The 20,714-nt window shown below is 40.9% G+C and overlaps 1 protein-coding gene across 1 annotated transcript in view; it reads right to left on the bottom strand.

Moving 5' to 3' along the window:
• The window catches only part of pard6gb (par-6 family cell polarity regulator gamma b), a 36,058-nt gene extending 26,316 nt beyond the window's left edge, over positions 1 to 9,742 (bottom strand). The window contains exons 1-2 of the mRNA XM_080862732.1: positions 9,407 to 9,742; positions 1,259 to 1,481 (exon numbers count right to left, since the gene is read on the bottom strand). Coding sequence (XP_080718858.1) covers positions 1,259 to 1,481; positions 9,407 to 9,478 — 295 coding nt within the window. The 5' untranslated portion in view covers positions 9,479 to 9,742. The remainder of the gene's footprint in view (positions 1 to 1,258; positions 1,482 to 9,406) is intronic.
• Between the last annotated feature and the right edge of the window lie 10,972 nt (positions 9,743 to 20,714).

Below are 20,714 nucleotides of genomic sequence, written 5' to 3'. Positions count from 1 at the left end.
CCCCTCCCACAATAAGAGCAGCCAAATCTCTATCAGCAAAGACTCCTCTGTCCTTCTGGTGTTTGAGGGAATTTCCCCTTTGTATTAAATGCTCTGGAAGAAGCCAGCAAGGGGGAATATTCATGAGAATCAAATGCATCACCAGAGGAATATAGACACTGAGATAAGCAGCAGGACAGTGAGAAGTAATGCACGACGTGTCAGCTAAACCACAAGGACACAAGTTATGGCTTTCAGGTGTTACACTTACGCGACCTGACTGGTCGAATCAGCCTTTATTTTTTAAGTCAAACATTACTGCAGGATGACTTATGAGCCAACTTACAGTTAGTTGGTTTTGGTCTGGCCATTTAATCTCTCGAGGCGGTGACTCACACTCCGATTGGGCCTCTCAAATATCTCAACCTGGTTTCTTGCTGGAAATCTGTGGATATCTTTTTGTTTTTTGAACCACTGGTTGACAATTAAAACAAAACCCTGGAGTGAACCCGTTCATTACACAACCGAGCGAGGGACATTCCAAGGAGGATTGTGGGTATGAATAGTGAATGGTAATAGATTCATTTGTATGCTCGATGACTGGCTGGCAGCAGTCGAGACCCTCTCCAGAGTTGGGATCAGCGAGAGAGTGCGCGAGAGAGACTAGGAGTTGGTTCCCATTCAGAGTGCCGTGGTGTTGTGTTTGAACAAATACATCAGCACATGCACACACACACACAAACTGAGAGAGCCCGGTAAGGAGTCTCTCTTTTCATGCAGATCTTTTGTCTCTCAGTAATGTCTGGTATGCCGGGATACAGGCCTTTGCTCAATGACCTGATTTCTATGGGACTGCCGAGACACTGGTCTGTGTGCGTGTGTGTATTTTTCGTGTGCGCGCGAGTGTGTTTTCATATGCCTGCGAGGGCTTCCTCTGGATCAGGCACAGGACTTACCAAGGCAGACAGAGGCAGACTGAAACTTATCCAGCCAATAAGAGAGCCGGAAACACAAAAGCACATATACAGACACACACAGAAGGCCTGGCATGAAGTAAACAAAAAGCCCTCATAATTGGACCAGGAAATATTCAGGGGGGGAAACTTGATTCTAGTCAGCACCATAATTGCAGCCCAAGACACAGTTAATGCAACAGTTGATAGTTTGGTAGGTTTACCAGTTGGAAGACATTTGGAAAGAAATATTTAAACTAGTATTAAAGACATAATCTGCGGGGGATAAAGAGGCGAAGGAAATCGCACAGTGTAGATCAGCTTACCTTGTCTCTGTATGAAGATCCTGAGGAGCGGGTGAGCGGTTGACACCGCCTTGACGAAGTTGTCGTCGTTGTTGATCGGGAGCAGGTCGCCGTGAACGTCGGCGTAACCAATCATCACCTCCATGTTGGCGATGCGGTGGATATGCAGGATGAGTTTGTAGAACTCCTCAAACTTGCCGGGCTTGACCCGATCCACCGAGAACCGGCGAAACTCTGCCCCATACTGAGAAGAAAAAAAAAAAAAAAAAAAAAAAAAAGGAATAATCAAAAGAGGAGCTGTGAGAGGGACAACCAAACAGGATGAGGAAACTGGGATTCTGACTGTTCCACATAAAAGTCACAGGGTGGAAGTTCACCGAGCATGTGGTTGTGACCTTAAGTAACATAAAGCACCAAGAAAGGAAGGTTTTTTTTCCTGAAGCAGTAAACAAACTGAACAGCTGTGATTCTCTGCAACTTTAAATACCGCAAGAGGAGCGTAACTTTCCAAACAACTGGATTACACAACATGAAACCTTCAGGAAATATAGAACAAAAATACTTTCAGTAGGAGTTAGCTGACGACTGATATCTCTGTGCTAAAGCTACAACTAAAACTGCTTACATCAGCAATCTGAAGGTGTGAAAATCCCTCTACAGTCACCTGTAAATCTCAGCCCGAGTCTTGTTTATATAACGTGTACAAAAAGCTAATAAAGCTCTCCCTGTTCCCCTTTTCTCCGGGTTTTATGCTAAGCTATGGTGTCTGCAGCTTTGTATGAAACTGACAAATCTCAAAGTTTTGTTATCAAGCTTCTGGCAAAGAAATGAATGAGTGCATTTGCCAGAATGCATAAACAATCCAGTGATTAATAACTCAGATTAGGGCTGAACGATATATCGCATTTGCGATAATATCGCGACATGATCAAGTGCAATTTTCTAACCGCAAAGGCTGCGATTATACTGCGATTATAAGGCTGTCCAAATTACTACCATATCCCAGAATTCATAGCGCGGCCCAGCCAAACTCCAGTTTCCAGCAATGGCGGCCGCTACTAAGTTTTAAAATTACTCATACTAATCTTTCTGGGTCACAAAATAAACTTTTAACATATTTTCAGGCGAGAAAGTAGTTGTGTAAACATCAAATATCTGCTCGGTTTATCAAGATATCCCATATTTGCAAAAGTGCTTCGACGTTTTCAGAGGCGTCTGCTACCCACCAGCTCGACAGCTAGCCGGGAGCTCGAGGATTACTGATGCGGCCGAGAACGGCACAACTCCCGGCACATCATTTTCAGATCACCGCGGAGTTTCGCTGCTCGGGTTAAACGTAATATATAAGTTACTTAGACAACCTAAAAATGTTATTGTTGGGCTTTTTTCAGTGTTTTGTTTGTTCGTGAGTAAATCGGTTTGGCTGAGATTAAAGTTATTAGATTAGATAAAATAAAACTTTATTAATCCCCCGGGTGGGTTCCTCCTTGGTTTTCACACAGCTGACTAAACGTCAAACAGAAAACTTATTAAACAGAAGTATGAGACAGTCGAGAATTTACACCAGTGTCTGGTTATATTTTAGATAGCAAGAAGCAGACGGCCGAGTTTATTAAACTCCACCGAGACAGCGGTGACGCTAATCAGAACTAGCCTTCTGATTAGCTAATCAGAAGGCTAGACCGTCCAATTTCACGCCTTTAAACTTTAAAGGCGTGTTTGTGTGTTTATACAATTGCTATTATGTTTGCACTTTATGTGTAATGTTACTGACTGCAGAGATCAGTAAGATGTGTGTATTTTTTATTTATTAGTTTTATTTATTTAATATTATTTTTTAATTGAATGACTGTCTAGTAGTTCACAGATGTCGAAAAACTGAGTGTGGTAAAGCCACTGATTTTTTTTTATGTATATTTCTGCAATCTGCACATTGTACTGACTTTCATTTTAATGTTTACACCAGGGTTCCTTGTCAGCACTTTATGCTCAGATGTTTGTAAGCTAAAAATAAACTATTGTGTATGTTCAAATATACTGTTGTGATTGAAGAAGTTAAATAAAAATGTCAGTCATCAATTCATGCATCACCTCATGTCATCATAACAGAGGTCTGTCTTCCAGGAAAGAACAGTTTAAAATTAATGTAATATAGTATTGGCCATACTATATGATGTATTGCTTGTCTTTGTTTAATAATACAGAAGACAAAGACCTTAAAAAAAAATAATCGCATATCGCATCGCAATCGCAATATTGGGGCAAAAAAATCGCAATTAGATTATTTTCCATAATCGTTCAGCCCTAACTCAGATACTTAAAACTTCTTAATCATGAGAATAAGGTTACTTTCAGCTTCTCTCTTATTAACCAGGGGTCACCATAGCAGGCAGCTGTGCAACTTTGATTTATCTTTTTAATATCAGAGGCCTGTCTTGTAAATAGTAGATTAACTGGTTCCTGTCTTTTCTATGCTTTTTCTACCCAAGTGCTTTCTAACATACATAAGTGCCTTGAGGGAATGTATAAATAACACCAAATTGAATTAACACACATTGACACTCCGCTGCATGTGTTGGGGTTCGGTATCTTGCCCAATGATATTTTGTTATGGATTGAACCCTCACAGTGATGATTCATTGGTCGGTGAATTACTCTTTGAAAGAATATCAAAACTTAACAACTGTTTTCTTCAAAGATCCAATGTTGATGGGTTTATTGTAACTTTTTTCATTGGTGCAGATGCTTTTAAACTGTTGTCATTTGTGTTGCCTTTTGTAATTGATTTCACTCTTTAGGCTTAAACAACTACACTTCAAGGATAATGTCCTAGGAATCACTCCTAAGACCTCTGAATAAAGCAATATTCATTCTGTGTCTCTAAATTTGCAGTACTTTGAGCGCATTACAACATGAAGACTCCAGATAATCTCAAAGGACTCAGATGATGTAGCCAACAGAAAAATAAATACAAAAGCTGCAAACTTCTAACTCTCAGTGGTCCCCATCTTGCATACATAGTGGATTGGAAGAGAAGAACCAATTTTTGTCACTAAGAGAAAGTTCCAGGGGAAAGATGCACTCCTCAGAAGGAATTATGCATAATTTCCAAAACAAACTAGGAAAAAAGGAGAAAAGTCAGCACCAGACTTCACACTGAATTTGGATGAAATGAATTTGATTAAAATAAATCACCAAACAGCAGCATTGGTATAAAAAAAAAAAAAAAAAAAAAAAAAAAATCCATCCCATTCACCTTATTTGTACCGTTTTAATGACTATTCTATGCCTTGTATATAAAACTAAACTACACTCCGGAGAGTCAACATTCACAGAGGTCTAGATACTTACCCTAAAACATTTGCAGGACCTAGCTCAAGTAGCTTTTCAGATTTGAAAACAAGACAAAAGTAAACCCACCTCAACTTCATCAAAATACTTGGAGGGAAAAAAAAAAAAAAAAAAAAAAAAGAAAGAAAAAAAAAGAAGAAGAAGAAACGAACAACATTAGGGTCATGAAAGTTTGCACAATTGCTATAAGAGGTCTTTCTTTTCCCCAGAATATTTTCAGCCACATCTGAGATGGTCAGCTGTGAAGCATCTGAAGCGCCAACATGGAAGGACCCACAAGTACATTTGCAGCCCCTCACTTCACGCGTGTTGATGTTCACAATTCTGAGACATCATCTCAGTCTTTATACAAAGCCAGGCTGACATTTACTAGATGGCCTTCATATACTGAGCACACCAGTCTTCTAGTTTACTTATCTGCAAGAAGCTGAATGAGCACATTCCCTAAAACCCAGTCCCTTTACATCTGTGCCTGCTGTTGGGATCTTCCTACACTGGCTAAAATTATAACCGGATAAGATGCATCGGGGTCTGGGTGGTTCTCCATCTCAGCTAAATCATTTCCTGGGGGAAACGCTGTAGCTTTACGTGCGACTCTGCACATCAAGATCGTATCACCGAGAAAACAAATTTCAGCCGCGCACTGCCTGAAAACACCAGGAAATGGAAAGCAGGTCCCTATACAATAGCAGAATTCAGGTAGCTATGCATGACAGTAGCAGGCAGCCACTCCTCCCACCCACTATTTATACACAAAAGCACAGACTTGAACAACTGGGCTTCAGCTTTTCCTGGGTAGGCCACTGTATCGCCAACGAGAGCGTGCCTGAGGGTCACGACAAGGTCATCATGTGACTGAGACAAGCACACAAAGGCGCGACTGAGGCGCTGAAGCACGGTACAATAATCTACAACAACAGACAGCAGCAGTGGCAGCACCGGGGTCTGAATCAGAGTAGTAATTTGTAGACTAAGGCGCTGTTTGTTACTGTAATCATCAGCTCACAGCTGAGGGAAGCTGACAGCAGAGGAGAAGAGTGGGGAGATGATCAGTGAGCAGGAGGAGGAGGGAGAAGAGGAAAACTGCTGACATAGGAGAGCAGCAGAATACTGACTGGAAAGAAGAGGAGCTGGGGGGGATACATTAACCAGCTCTGTAATTAGAAGATGACACATAAATTTAAGCGGCGGTGTGTGAGGAGACTTAGGGGGATACCGGGTGTAATTTGTTGCCAGGCTGACTCAAGGCAGCGGGAAAGGCAAATGTGTGAGGCTGCATTTTGAAAACCTGCCACCCACCTTCAGCTCATAAACCTCAGCCCGTATTACAATGACACAACAAGCAGACAAGCAGGTTCGTCAGAGTGAAGTAGGTGCTGTTAGCGTCGAGGAAAGTGAATCCGAGGCGCGCATATACTGTAATCAACTCTGAAAGACATCATACGCTACGCTCCACATCATAATTATACTTGTGCGTATCACTATCCTCTGAACGCGACTGCTCTCTTAGTGCAGCACGTGATCAGTCTGAAAAAAGAAATCTGTTTGAACCAGCAGAACCCGGCCCTCAGGTATGAGCAAGTCTGAACATGGCGCGATTAATCACGGGCCTCAGTGCTAAACCTCGACTCTTAGAGCACACCACTACAAACATGACATCACTTGCTCCGCTGGCCTACTGCTGCAGAGTGACGTCCGACAGGCTGAAACATGTCTGGAGCCTTTTAACTGACACACTGAAGAAAATGGAAGATAACCGACTTCTTGTCTCTGGCCAACGCTGGCTCTTTTCTTACCTAATATTCGGTAAGTTGGGGTAACTCACCTCAGAAACTGCCTACAGGCTCCCAGGATTTTAAAAGATGACTAAGTATTTAATAAAGGAGAACCACAGGACCCCACTCCACTCAACCCCCTACATCTCCTAAAACACTCTGATAAGAGCTTGATGTGAGTGAAACCAGCAAATCCTGGCTGAGGCCTCAGTGACAGGCAGCCAGACACCTCCAGTGTTAGCCCTGATAAGCTTATCACAGAAACAGATTCCTCTCGAAGGAAAAAACAAAACAAAAAAACAAAAAAAACAAAAAACAAAACCATGAACCAGTAAGAACCAGTCACACAACAGCAATCAATCACATATGTAACACTCTTGACACTTCTGGAAATCTGAATGTACCTCAGCATTTCTGCAGCGTCTTCATAACAGACATTTTTCTCTCTAGAGCCTTATTTGGCATACGATTATTAAAAAGGGAGTGCACCTAAAGGCCATGTTTGCTTCTGCTTAACAAATGAATTATTTAGACTTTTTTTGGTTTAAAGAAAGTAATCGCATAACAAAAATGAATGCTCACATGTTCAACTGCACCCAAAGACACTCAAAAGATACTTTTGGGGGCTTCCTTATTCACAAAAAGGTCACCGCAGCGACCAGTTGCACGCGTTTGACTTGGGAGATTTTGTGTCCCTCGGTTGCAACCAAAGAAGCGTCTCCTTCTGCAATCGAAGCGGCATCTTTCTCCTATCAGAGTTTGTTTCAAGTCACACAAAAACCACGTACTGAGAGAGAACTCCATGTTTAATAAAGCGGCTGTAGGAACCAACAGTAACTGTTACAACTTTACATTAACTACGCAGAAGGAATGAAAACCTGTTTGTCACGGCACAAGTTTGCATAACTATATAAAAACAAAACAAAAGTGAATACGAGGATGATTCGAGTCGGTAAATAAGCCGTTTGGCTTTGGATATTACCATGAACCATAGTTGTTGTTATGGAAACATTTGTATCTAATGAGAAGGTAGGAAGTCCGTATACATTTTATTGTGTATTTTTTTGTTTTGTTGGCGTTTACATAAGAAGGTAAGTCTTGATGAGTGTTACACAATTTATGAGTCCCAAACCTCATCGATGGGTCTTGTTTATTTCTGTGTATTTCTTAAAAATGTAACAATTTTTACTCATTAAAGTAAAGTATTAGGTTACATTTACAGCACGCTTTTAGTGCCAGTGTTGGCAGTCTGGAAAATCTCATTTTACAGGAAAAAAAACCAAAAACAAGATAAAATGGTAAATGGGCTGCATTTACGATAACTTTATCTTATTGGATAAAACAAACACTGACAAAGTTTAACTTTGAGGACATAATCTGCAGTTTGAAAATGGTGATAGATTGCATTACATATTACTGCAAAACTTTAAAACTGTAATAATATTGTAATGTGCCCTTAGTATTGTGAGGATATCATATTATTTACTACTAAATGATTAACTGAATTACGTGTAGCTGATCCTGCTCCTCTGTGCCTTCAGAGGCCCAGACTGTGGCAGAGCTATGTAACAGATAAGATTTCCCTTTACAGGTATTCAAATGTCCTCAACTGTCAGTGTGCTATTTCTCTCCAAATAATCAGCTTTTGTTTCATTAACACGCTTGATTTCTTCACTGAGGGAGATGAGGGAACATGAGGGACGGGGGTTAGAGCTCCCAACACACCCCAAACGGATCAAAACAAAACAAAACCTGACGAAGTAGAACAAAATGTGAAACCACTTAAAGTGACGTGACGGAGAGGGATGAGTCACATCTGATCCAAAAGTGGAAACGTGTGACGTGGTGGCATGACGGTGTGCCGTGGTGACGCCGGTGGACCTGTCTGTTCTAGCCACAGAGCTCCTGGCGTGCCAGTCCCACCCACAAACAATCTGCGGCAGCCACGGAGTGACCACTCCTGTCTCTGTGGAACAAACCCTGCAGCAAAAGAAATGGCAAAACAACAAAAAGAACAAAAAACCCACCTACACACACAAACACTACTCGCCTTTTTGGCCGTTTTTGTGTGAGTACATGCGCACCCACCTGTCACCATCAGAGCATCTGTGCTCCATCTGTCCACCACCCCACTGAAACTGGGCGGCCAAAAGGTGGAAACAACTCAGGAGTGAATGAGTCACCTTCTGCACCACTTGCCCATCTCTCAATCTAACCCTCAGGTGTGAACACATGCGAATACTGCATTATCTCACAAATAAATCAGAAACACTGGATTAGAATGCAGGTCACCAGCAATCATTGTGGGGTTCACAAGTGATGAGTGTCAGCTGGTAGTTCTTCACAGAGCCCACACAAACAGTCACTTGTGTATCGAAAAAACAAAACAAAAATAAAACTCTTCCTCTGCAGTATAAACTAAAATAAGAGCCGCATAACTCATGTGGATGTATTGTGTACGTGTTGAGATGAAAAGCTTCATAAATCAGGGCACTCCATTGAGACATAACAATTGAAATCTTGGCAATCCACTTGATGTTTGTGTGTCCATTAGTCTGTCAGCGTTTAAAAAAATGATCCAAAACAAAGAGCTAGGCTGATACTGTGTAGCAAGAACACAAAAACTCAGTGCAACTAATGCAACGTCTGACTTTAACAGGTGGAAACTTTGTTGCTGTAGGAAATCTGGAGAGCTAGGTGCTTCAAAAACAACCCCATTACCCACCTACCCAGCCCTCCTCCATCAACCACCCACAGCAGCATCGGGAAAGAAAGAGTCAAATCAGCAAAATCTGGATAGGAAGTAAGAAGCAAACAATCACTGCAAATGAGAGAAACATCCAGAACCTGCAACTTTCCCCGCACAACTCACGGGGGAAAAGCGGAAATAGTTATGTGGCGTAGGCTGCACACCGTCCGACCAGCTCCGGCTCCGTGACGGGACAGCCATGTGAACATTTATCATGATTATTATTATTTTAATCCCCCCAAAATCCTATCCACCCACACCACCACCAAGCAGGGCTTTCAAGTTTCCACTCACCTTGCTTTTCACTTCCACAGCGTTGCAGTTAGGATTTCGCAGAGGTTGCGACTTATTAAAGCTCCGATTCATTTTTTTCCCGTTTGAAGGAAAAAAAAAAAGAAAAAAAGTTCAGTCGCCTTTGCCCACAGAGAGAGGGGCTCTGGTCCCGGGCTTTCTGCTCTAAAAAATTCTCCCTGTTCGCTTCTTCCACAGAACTTCGTGTTTCTTTCACCTCCCCGACTTCTTTTTTCTTTTCTCAGTGCGCTCCGACAGACATGAGGGAGGACTTCACGAGAGAGCAGGAGGTGTGCGACTCGCCGCGTTGACTTGAGGAGTGTGAGTTAAGTTTTGAAAATGACATCAGCCCTCTTTAAAAAAAAAACGGGATTCTGGGATGCATTCACGTACCGCACGAAATCCCCAACTCCCTCAGTCGGGATCTATTTGTATCCTTGCTGTAGTCAGTAAAGGCTGAGTAAATAACAGCTACTACTGATAATGGATTAAGGTTTAAAAATGTATGCTATCGCAAAACAAACAAACAAAACACACACACAAATATTTATAACAATAACAACTTGATATGTATTATGTCCTGTTAATAAAAATATCATATTAAATCAGCCGTGTTTAGTCGTCTTTTGATGCATATGAAGAAAAAAAAAATAATGAAACCAAAATATATATATATTTAAAAGTAAGCATTTAAAAATATAGATGTAAAAAGTAAGCAGACTTCCTCTAACCCCGCCTTCTCCAATTTATAGCCTAATATATTCAGGGTAAAAAAAAAGTGGTCTTTCCGGTTAGTTCGTGCATTTCCAGAATCTGCGAAGGCAGCACTGAGCACGCTGGACCTCCGAGACACCAGAGGACGCGATTTTCTAAACATTTTTTAAAAAGGTCTGTAGCTAAATGATTGAATTCATTGATCCAAACAAGGTGGTGTAAGCCCACAAACCCTGTGGTGTGGAACAAGTATCTTTTAATATAACCCCCCCAGTTCAGTTTGCAATCATTACCTCTGTAAGTGAAGGTGAAGTGTGAGCCACTGGGAACTCAAACACATAAAAACACCATAGTGTGAAGAAAACAGCCACATATCTTTATATTTAACCATCTGCTGTAGCCTGCTCAACTTTTCAGATACATAACAGGTGAAGATTTACTTGCATTTTTACATTGTCCTCATAATATGGAGTTAAATATGGCCTATGATGCCTTTAAGTCTTATTTTTGTGATCTTTTACAGACCACAAAACCATCTTTTTATCCAGGTTACACGGGATTTGTAATAAAACCTGCCACCCAACTTGGGTGGTCAAGAGGAAGCTATTCTTCTGTCAGCAGAGAGCTTCAAAGTGCACCAGGTAAACATCTCTAATTGCCCCTGGAACGTGATAATCTCACACCCCCTCCTTTGTGAGGTATAGGCATCCTGAGCCATTCAACCTGAACAAAAAACCTCACAGCGTAAGAACCAGCTGATCGGGAATATTCATTTTCAGCTGGGTTAATTAGCATCCATGACCGCAATCCTGCTTGACAGCATTCCTGGGCCCCTGAAGCTGGCTGTGCACAACAGCTGCAGGCTGCTACCCTCTCAGTAGCTCAAAGTGCTGCTGGTTTACTCTCTTCAGGAATGTGTTGACTGCTTACAAACAGAGCCCAAACCCAGGTTTCACTGCGATCCTGCAGCACAGACTCTGCAATGCTCCCTATGTGACTGCATGCAGGGATAGTTACGCTGTAGTAGATTTAGTGAGTAAATGTTTATCAACTGTAGTCAGAACTACATCTGATGGGTGCCCACAATCAAGTTAGGACTATGGTTACATTGACATTTGGTTATTAGCAGAAGAGACAGTGATTTTTGATGTGTTTCTACAACATCTGATGCTGTCATATTTGCTGTTAGTAAATAATTAATGAAATATTGTGAGGTAAATGTGGTGGTGCTCTATATAACTAGCTTTATGAAAACGAGTAGTCAAGCGTATTGCGCCCACTAACGGCCGATGTGTGGTATTGTTTTAATGACTTTAACAGTGCAACAGTTACAGGGTCTGCATATGTTTGAACTGAATTATGGTGGAAAAATACAGACCTTCCTCTACATAAAGTTAAATCTTTTGCAGTTGTAACCATCTGGGCCTGAATCATCACAGGTGATTGTCATAAACCTACCATAAGGAAAGATGGATATATGTTTTTGTTGTGTGTCAATCAGAAGAATTAATTTCCCTGTTCCCTGGTTGCCAAAACTTGGAAGAACATCCATTCATTTCCTTAATTAGCATCTGAATCAGAATACTTTAATAATCTCAGAGGAAATTATGTGGTCACAGTTGATCCAATAAGAACTAACTAACTAAACTAAATAGAATACAATATATTACAAAGTTACAAAATATAACAAAATCGCTGTAATAAATACAAATAGCTCTAATCATAAATATCCCTGTATATTACACTAAATTACATATATATGGGTGACACTGAGGTGCCCCCTTTGTTATATTACAGTTTTTTCTGATTGCTTAAGCACATTTTTGTAACTATTGGCTAATTTTTCAAAACTCTTCACACAAATAAGAAAACCTGTCACCCAATCATCAAAACATTGTAGTTCTCTTGCAAAAGCGAACACAGCTAGATTAACTCTTCACACCTTTGTAAAAATGGTGTTTCCGTATCAAACAGTACACACAAGCCATCATCTACTAAGCACACAATTCACCAACTACACACTGATGGTATGAATGAAAAACACATCTGGCTTTTGCTTTCTCTGTGCACAAGGTAGGCCATGTCAGTTTGAGCTCATACTTCTGTTATAGATCCATCCAGTGCTACAAATCTTAGTGCAAAGTGACTGTACTTACCGATTCTCATTTCGAAATGTCCTAATGATGCTTGCCACAGTGTAGCGGCTCAGTTTAGGCTGAACACGTTGGCCAGCTTCCCTCAGGGTCATCCCATGGTTGATGACATGGTCCACTATTGTAGCTCTGGTGTCATCAGTTATTCTGTTTCTTACTCTTCTTACCCTTCCTCTTTCCTCTCCTCGTCCTCTTCTTGCTCCTCCACGTCCTCTTCCTCCAACTTCTTCACCTCCACGTCCTCTCCCTCGGCCTCCTCTGATTCTCACTCTTCTCACTCTTACTGCTCCTTCCATTGTACTCCACATAGACAGCTTACCTGTGGCCTGTTCATAGTGCTTAGGCTGATTGCAAAGTGGACTAATTATCTAAAACAGTTTTCACATGTGAAAGTGTGCCAGACAGTTGGCAAATTAGTGTTAATGATAGCCATACATGTGTATACTTTTGCTAGGAGTGTGTTGGAAATTTGGTAATTGAGTGTTGTGCAGTGAATTGTGCCTACAGTTTTGCAAAGTGTGTGTTACAAAATTGCAAACTGAGTGCAAAGCAGTTTTTGTGCTTTTAGTTTTGCAAACTCAGTGAGTGGTTTTGCTATAAGTCTGAATAGTTTTAGAAATTGTGCTACAGGAATCACAGTTAGGGTTTAAGCATTCAGAAAAAACTGTAATTGGAACTTTTCTTTGTAGACGATGTGATTTTAAGTGCGTGCAACTATTGCAGTGTGTACTTGTGTAGATGGAGGAGTTATACATAATGATGGCCATAGGAAGAAATGACTTCCTGTGTCATTCAGTGGTGCATTTGGGCAACGCGCTCCTGTCTGACCAACAAACCATGGACTCGATGAGAGTTTATTGTCCAGTATTGTCTCTATCTTGGACAACAACCACCTTGAGTCCAGCTCCATCCCTACAACGCTACTGGTCTTGTCTGTTGTCATCCACGACACTCAACCTGCTGCTCCAGCATGCAACCACTGGTGTCCTAGGGAAAAAAGCAGAGCACATCTTGGTCAGGTTGCTGATCTGCTGCAGGCCGCTTGGAAGAACAATCTAACACAAGTAAAAATGACACGGTCTGAAGGTTTAGGGATGTTGTCTTGCCACGAACTATTGTGGATGCTGTCAGTGAAGGTATGCTTTCAATCTTTCTGTTTGTCATCAACATTACACAAAAAGTAAATGTCATGAAACTTCATTGAGCAGTAGTGGAGCATGTGCAAAGGAAGATCTCACTAAATTTTAGTGTTGGCCCACATTGCCTCTTTAAAACTGCAGTATAGTGTATTGGCGTTGGCAGGGGGAAACCGTTTTAGTTTTCTGTGCAACTAAAGTATCTTGGCTTAAAGATATTTATTTTCTTCTTGTCTCAAAAGCCAGGCAATCAATTAGGAGAGAAAGAGACAAAGGGGGATGTACATTTACTTTAATCAGCTATCTTGCAGCAAAGCCATTTACATGATTTTGCTTTTTCTGCAGATGGTGGGACAACATCCAGACTTTCTTTTAAATATAAAACTTTATGCAACATCAAACAGAATGAGTTTTTTTTAAAACATAGATTTTCATCTCACATATTTGATGATTTAAAAAGAATTCTGTATGTGTCATCAAGGAAACAAAACAAAGCCATAACTCATAAAGAAGCTTCAATCACTAGTATGTTCTTTGAAATGGAAGTTACAAGGCTTTCATGATCAATGAGGATTGCAAGGCAAACATATAAATTTACTCTGGACGTGAATAAAAATACAATGAAACCACATCAAAGGTGCTGACTACACACAAGTAATCGATCAGCTCGATACAGACAAAACCAACTAGGATGTTGGCTAGTTGCCATCCAATACTCTATTCAGAATGAGTCTAAATCTATTAAAGTTATCTCAAAACACGACAAAGGGGTCTGCTACTGCTTTGGGGCTGATCGGCAGTGAGATGAGTCTATATACCAACAAACAGCAGTGTGCAGAGGCCCCGAGCCATCCCTTATTTCTTTATATTTTGATGGGAAAATAGGAAATGTGTGCAGTGATTTATTTAAACTCGTGTAAATGGAAATATAGTGTATAAGTGGAAAACCGAGTTTGCATTCTAACAAGCTTGAAAGTCAGCCTGAACTTTTTTTGACAGGCTTTCTAGTAATTTCTTTAATAAAGCTCCAGGAATAGTTATCCAGGCTTCTTGAAGGACATTCAAAGTTCTTCTTTGGATTTTGGGTGTCATCTGTTATGTTTCTTGTCAAGATGATCCCACACTGCTTCAATAATGTTGAACTCTGGGGAGGCCAATTCATGGTTGGTAGTGTTATATTGTGTGCTTGTCTGTCCAGTTGTGCTTTTATGGCATTGGCAGTGTGTTTTGGATCATTGTCATGCTGAAAAATGAAGCCCTTACCAACCAGACACTTGCCAGATGGGTTGCATCGCAGATTAAAATCTCACTGGACTTTTCTGTGTTCATAATCCCCCCCCAAAAAAGATCTCCAACACCACTGGCTGAAATGCAGCACCAAATGATGACAGAGCCTCCACCATGTTTTAGAGATGGTTGCAGACCTCTCTCCTGACATCCTTAATATATAATGACAATGATTTGAACCAAAAATATAAAATTTGGATTAATTAGTCCATAAAACCTGTTGCCACTGATGAACACAACGCAGTTCATCCCACTGATTCATGTCAGTGATAAGTGGCTTGGAATATTTTGGAAGAAAAATGGCTCAAGGCTTTTGTAAGGTCCTGTATGTTAACCAGATTTTTGATACAATAAGCAAGTGGCTGTAATGGTGACAGTGAAATATTGAATCTTCATTGTGTTTATGGTTGATTTAATTGCATATTCTTCTTTTTAGTGAACAGAACAACATGGATTACTATATATGACAGCACGTGGATTTCCAATGGAATGTTGGGATATTGATTTTTTTTACTCTGAGATAGTTCCCCATATGGCCACCAGAGGGCAGACCACACCCACATAAGATACATACAGCAAGCACTTGGGGGATGGGATCAGTCACATAGAGAGCTGACACAACAGTTACAACGCATGTTATTCGCCCCCCAAACAAATTATATGGTTGTTTGATATAGGCAAAATGCGGTTTTACTTCAGATACTTGCTGTAAGAGTGACCAAAGCCAAATATTATAATCTTAAGAGTGGCTTACGATTTACAACCTTTCTTACCGTATGTATTAATGGTTCTGCTGCTTATTTGCTTTGAACTGTCAGGGGATATATATGAGGAAATCAATAAAGGGAAAAAAATAACAAAAGATAATATAGAAAGAAAGAAGGTGTGGAAAGGTGTGCAAGTAATACATAAACAAATTACAGGTACTAAAGAATAAAAGATTGAGGAACAAGAAGAAAACAGTAGAAGAGGAATAACAGGTAAAGATGAAGAAGGCTGGATGCATCATTGCTTGTCTCCATAATGAGGAGACAGTCATTTTACACTCAGAGCTCATAGCAGTTTGTGGTTTTTATCCAGCTAACGTCTGAATTTAGGTGGTCCTTTGTTGGTAATGTGAGATGAGATGATTACAGTGAGATGAAGAGATACACACATTAATCCATCCTTTGTTTAGAGACAGGAAAACATCCGGAGCTGGTTATAGTAGGGTAGGAATGCCAGCCAGACCAACAGAAAGGCTCCTCAACTCAGCCCACCACGCTGTTCTGCTTCACTCACTCTCTGATTAAAGAGAAAAGAGGACCCACGCACGCACGCACACACACGCACACGCGTGCGCACACACACACACACACACACACACACACACACACACACACACACACACACACACACACACACACACACACACACACACACACACACACACACAGAGCCAGATCTAAAGATTCAGGTCATACTGAACAGGCATCGTGGTTGAGTTTTCTCATAAGCAGAGCTGTCTCTGGAATCACACTGCGTCATGACACACCACCAGCCTCTCCAGCCATGTCCTTTGACTTAAATGGCAAAATTAAATGCGGTCCAAGTTGACAAATGGAAAATTAATCTCTCCGTCTCTGCCTCTTTTTTTCCTGCAGCGTGATTCTCTTGGAGTATATGTCTGTGCATAAGACAGAAAAGAAGGAGGAGAAGCAAAAAGTATAAAGAGAGTGAAGTAACACATGCAGCGATGCTGGGAGAAGCTCTTTGGAAGGTTTTCACTGTTACAGAGGCGACTTGGTAAGTAGTGCTGATTACACATCTGCTGCCATTTGATTAAAAACACATATTTGTACACTTCAGGCTGGTGAGATTTCCACTCAGGTACTATCACTAACCCATAGCTTAGTGCTGAGCTGTTTTCAGGACTTCATCTTGGGATTTCATCCATAGAATTACACATTTTCATTAATTTTTTTTGTTTATCTACCAGTTCTGAGATTATCTGCCATTGACTTTTCTCTACTAATAAAAAATATTTTTACTACATCATCCTATGTCCTTTTTCTTTTTTGCACCAGTAACCATGTGACTGTTATGGTGTCCCTCAAGGCCCTGTTGCGGATCCTCTAGTTTTTCTACTAGTACTCCCCCCGTCCCTTCAACCTTTGTTGAATAATATATACTTTTTTTTATACAGATGGCTTAAACTGGTCTTGATTAAATAAATACTTAAAGTAGAAGAATTTGGGTCTCCCAGCTATTTCCATTGTAATATCCATTGTATGATGTCATCTAAACCTTTAGGTCCTATTTCACTAATTCGCTTTGATGCTGAAATAAGAATGGTGCTCTTTGCATATAAAAATATTTAAAATGAGATATCCTTATAATCTTATGTTAGTACGGAGGAATATTATTTCCAATGTAAAACCATCTTTTTCTTAGTTTTCTGAACTGTGTAGATCAGCAGCAATGGGTATCTTTGTTTATCATTCTATCTTAGCCAATTCTACAAAATGCTTCCTTTAAAATACTGCCAAATTTTAGTATTTACTGATTTGTGAAGTAATAATATGTTATATTTGAGAGAGAGCTGGATATTTTGAAGCTTAAATAGACCAATAAATTAGCACTGAATGTTTTGGTACATGCCGTAAGGGGAATGAGGCATGTTACATTTTTAGCATGCGATGCAGCTCTGGTTGACTGCCTGTAGTTGCTGCTTGCAAGCTTCATTCCATTTGTGAACTTCTGACCAGTTCTAAGGCCCTTTTACAAAGTTCCCCTGAGTGCTTCTATAAATCCTGGAGCCTTTACGCTCAGCACGTCACTGCTTGGACAACCCCTCAACATTTTCTCCAAGCAGGTCTTTCAATATAGTCTCTAAAGTGTGGTGGTTGGTCTCTTTTTTGGGATGCAGTTTATTTGTCTTCAACTGAAATATTTGCTCTGATTAAGTCTCCAAATATCTCATATCATATCCCCAATAAACCATGGGACTGTCATGTGTGTTTACACACACACGTAAACACACAAGACAGAGGATTAAGGCAGAGAGCATGAGGTGGAAAGAAAGGCAGGAACTGACAGGTCAGTATGGCTACAACAGGGGGGCCATGCCATCCTCCTCACCTCAAGCCTCACCTCCTGAACTGAAATCAGGCCTATAATTCACAAAAATGTGCAAAAATATGAAAATGTATTCCCGATATTGTAACAATTACTTATTGTCAGCAGATTAGACATGTAACCCTCCCACCTCCAGACAGCTGACAATGAGTCAACTAAACAACAACAGCTGGTTATAAACTAATGTTGTGCCAACTAAGTTATTGGGCTTGAGCTTCCTAAAAATCTCACTTTCCATCTGATAAATAGTTTGATTGGATTCCCACTCTTCTATTAGAGTTCCTTGGAGTTTATTCAAGTTTATTCAAGTGTCCAAGTCCGACTTCAAAGAAAGTTTCACTTATACTGATTAACAGTAGCTAACAGAGACTAAGTTGTAAAGTCATTCTATTGACCTGGACACTTCTCACCCGGCATTGACAACTGAGGTGAAATGTGGACTGACAGCCTACCCATATATTGAAACACTCTGGAGCGAATCCAGTCTGGTAAACATCCATCAAAGCAAAACTTTGACTCACATACACACACATTCTGGAAAACTATCTAGGACCACTCACTATTGTTTAACAAAAAATAAAATATTTAATTGGTACCTGCTATTTAATTCAATATTTTTGCCAAGTATTTAAATATAAATACATAAATAAATAAAGCGTATGCATGTTCTGTCTACTTTACTGACACCTATTGGTGAGATTTTATGTACTGTACCTTTAAGGGTCAATAAAATGTTCACAAACTTTACACCCTAACAACTTGTCGCTGTACACTAATGACGGGTAATTATTTTTCGTTAAACATGTTTGTTTGTTTTTATTTGAATTTTATGAAGTTTGGTTCATGATTATCTTTGTTTCTGTCACTATTCTCGTATGAGAGAAGGATTTTTTGTCGGTTTCTATTTAATGGGAGTCATAACTACTTGGTCACAGGATGCTTGTCGAAACATTGTACATGTTGAATGACTTCTATAAATAAAGTTTATCAATCGTGAGCACGCAAACATGGAGATAACTCCATCACGGTCCTGCCACCACCTGAGGGTGCCATTGCCTTACCATTAACCATGCATGAACATGCGCTCAGGCACGTACACAGGCCTGCTTTCAGTCATTGTCTCGGTCGCTTTTTAACACCACATACGCACACACGTGTGCACACGCAGACACACACACACACACACACACACTTTCTTTTCTTTTAAACAATGAAACCTCTCACTCATTGACGCCTGCTTACTCTCAGCCTTGTGCAAATGCTGCCTCTTGTCCAAACCGAGTGATTTGTGGAGTCTTTTGATGTGTAAAGTGGCAAAGACCTGGAGCTGGATCTGGACTTCGTCACAGTGCTGGGAGTCAGAGACACTTTACTCCAAACTCAGGCCTGTTTCACACCAAACTTTGAACAGTTGAACCATAAAAGGAAGAGAATATTTTGAACACTTTTATCTCACAGGTATAATTTGATGTTATAAAGTGTGGCCTTAGAAAAATCTTCCCAAACGATATGCAACTAGAGGAGCAGTCTCAGCAGCAGCTCTCTCTGATTCCTCCTGGTGACAAACCAACACCTCCATCATTCTTGTGACGCTGTAAAATGTGGAGCCACTCCTGGTTCATTTCTTCTCCCTCCAGAATGAAAACATCAGCCATCTGGTCTAGAGGTGAAAGGTCAAATCTCAGGCTGTTAATGAGGATGGCGTTGCTAGGTGGATGTAGGATGTGTGAGTGTGTGTACGCGTACATACGTGTGTGCCAGGGAGCCTCTCTCATGAGCGTGTCTGCTTCCTGAGTGAGCATTAAACATTAACGACTCAGCTCTATGAGTCTAGAGGGAGGACAGGAGACGTGAGTAGAGAAAGAGAGAGAGACAGTGTGGACGAAGTCACTTCAGAGAGGGAGAGAGAGGAAAGAAATGTGCAGGTGACACATGAATGCATGCACTCAACACACACCCACCCACACACGCATGCGTACAAATGCATCCTGGATCCTCTCTTCCTTTCAGGCACTCTCGCTTCAAAAAGCTTTTCCTCTTGTTTATTGACTCAGCCTTCCAACATTCAGTACGTCAATAGCTGTGGTCGATGAGAAAGAAAAAGGCGCAGGGGATACTGCTGCGACGAAGGCGTGTGCGCATCTCTATATGCGTGTGTGTTTGTGTGCGCGTTCACCAACCTTTTCTTTCACCTGAGCCATTTCATCCAACACGTCCCACAATCCGTTCCAGTTATTTTCCACCATGACTGTAATAATTTCCCCTGCATTTCAGCTGGCAGTATCTATAACATGCAGGTCTATAAAAAGGTAAGCTGTTAGATAATAGTAACAGGTCTCATTTGGCCTTTGCAGCGGTGCTGCCTAATTGGCTGGAAAAAACAATGGCGAGACTCAGCAGTGCAGTCAAGTACAGAGAGCTCACAAGTAAACTGAGTTATACCCCCCTTTTATGCTCTTTAGAGACTATTATGTGTGTCTGTGCATGTGCCCATGTGTGTGTGTGTTAGTTGCCATGGAGATCCAAAAGATGTTGGGAATAATGGAATATTTAGAGTCCTCAGGAGTAGACTACCACCTCTTTGACTAACCGGTAACCTTTAAAGGTGTTGTAGTCTGTCCCCAACCTGCAGAGCAGCAGGCTATTCCTATAATCATCACATGTGAATGCAAATAGTCCATTTGTCCATCCTCTTGCTTCTGCTTCAGGGGCCCAGAGCCCATCCTAGCTGTCAATGGGCGAAAGGCAGGGTACATGTTGAAGAGAAGCAGACAACCATTCACGCTCACATTAGGACACTATAATCACTAGTGGACCTGACATGCATGTGTTTGGACTGTGGGAGGAAGCTTAAGTACATCGGGAGGACTTGAAAACCACACATAGAAAGGCCTCAGCCAGCTT

Source organism: Rhamphochromis sp. 'chilingali' (assembly GCF_963969265.1).
Source record: "Rhamphochromis sp. 'chilingali' genome assembly, chromosome: 17".
Lineage (NCBI taxonomy): Eukaryota > Metazoa > Chordata > Actinopteri > Cichliformes > Cichlidae > Rhamphochromis > Rhamphochromis sp. 'chilingali'.
This window is presented reverse-complemented; position numbering and strand designations above follow the sequence as displayed.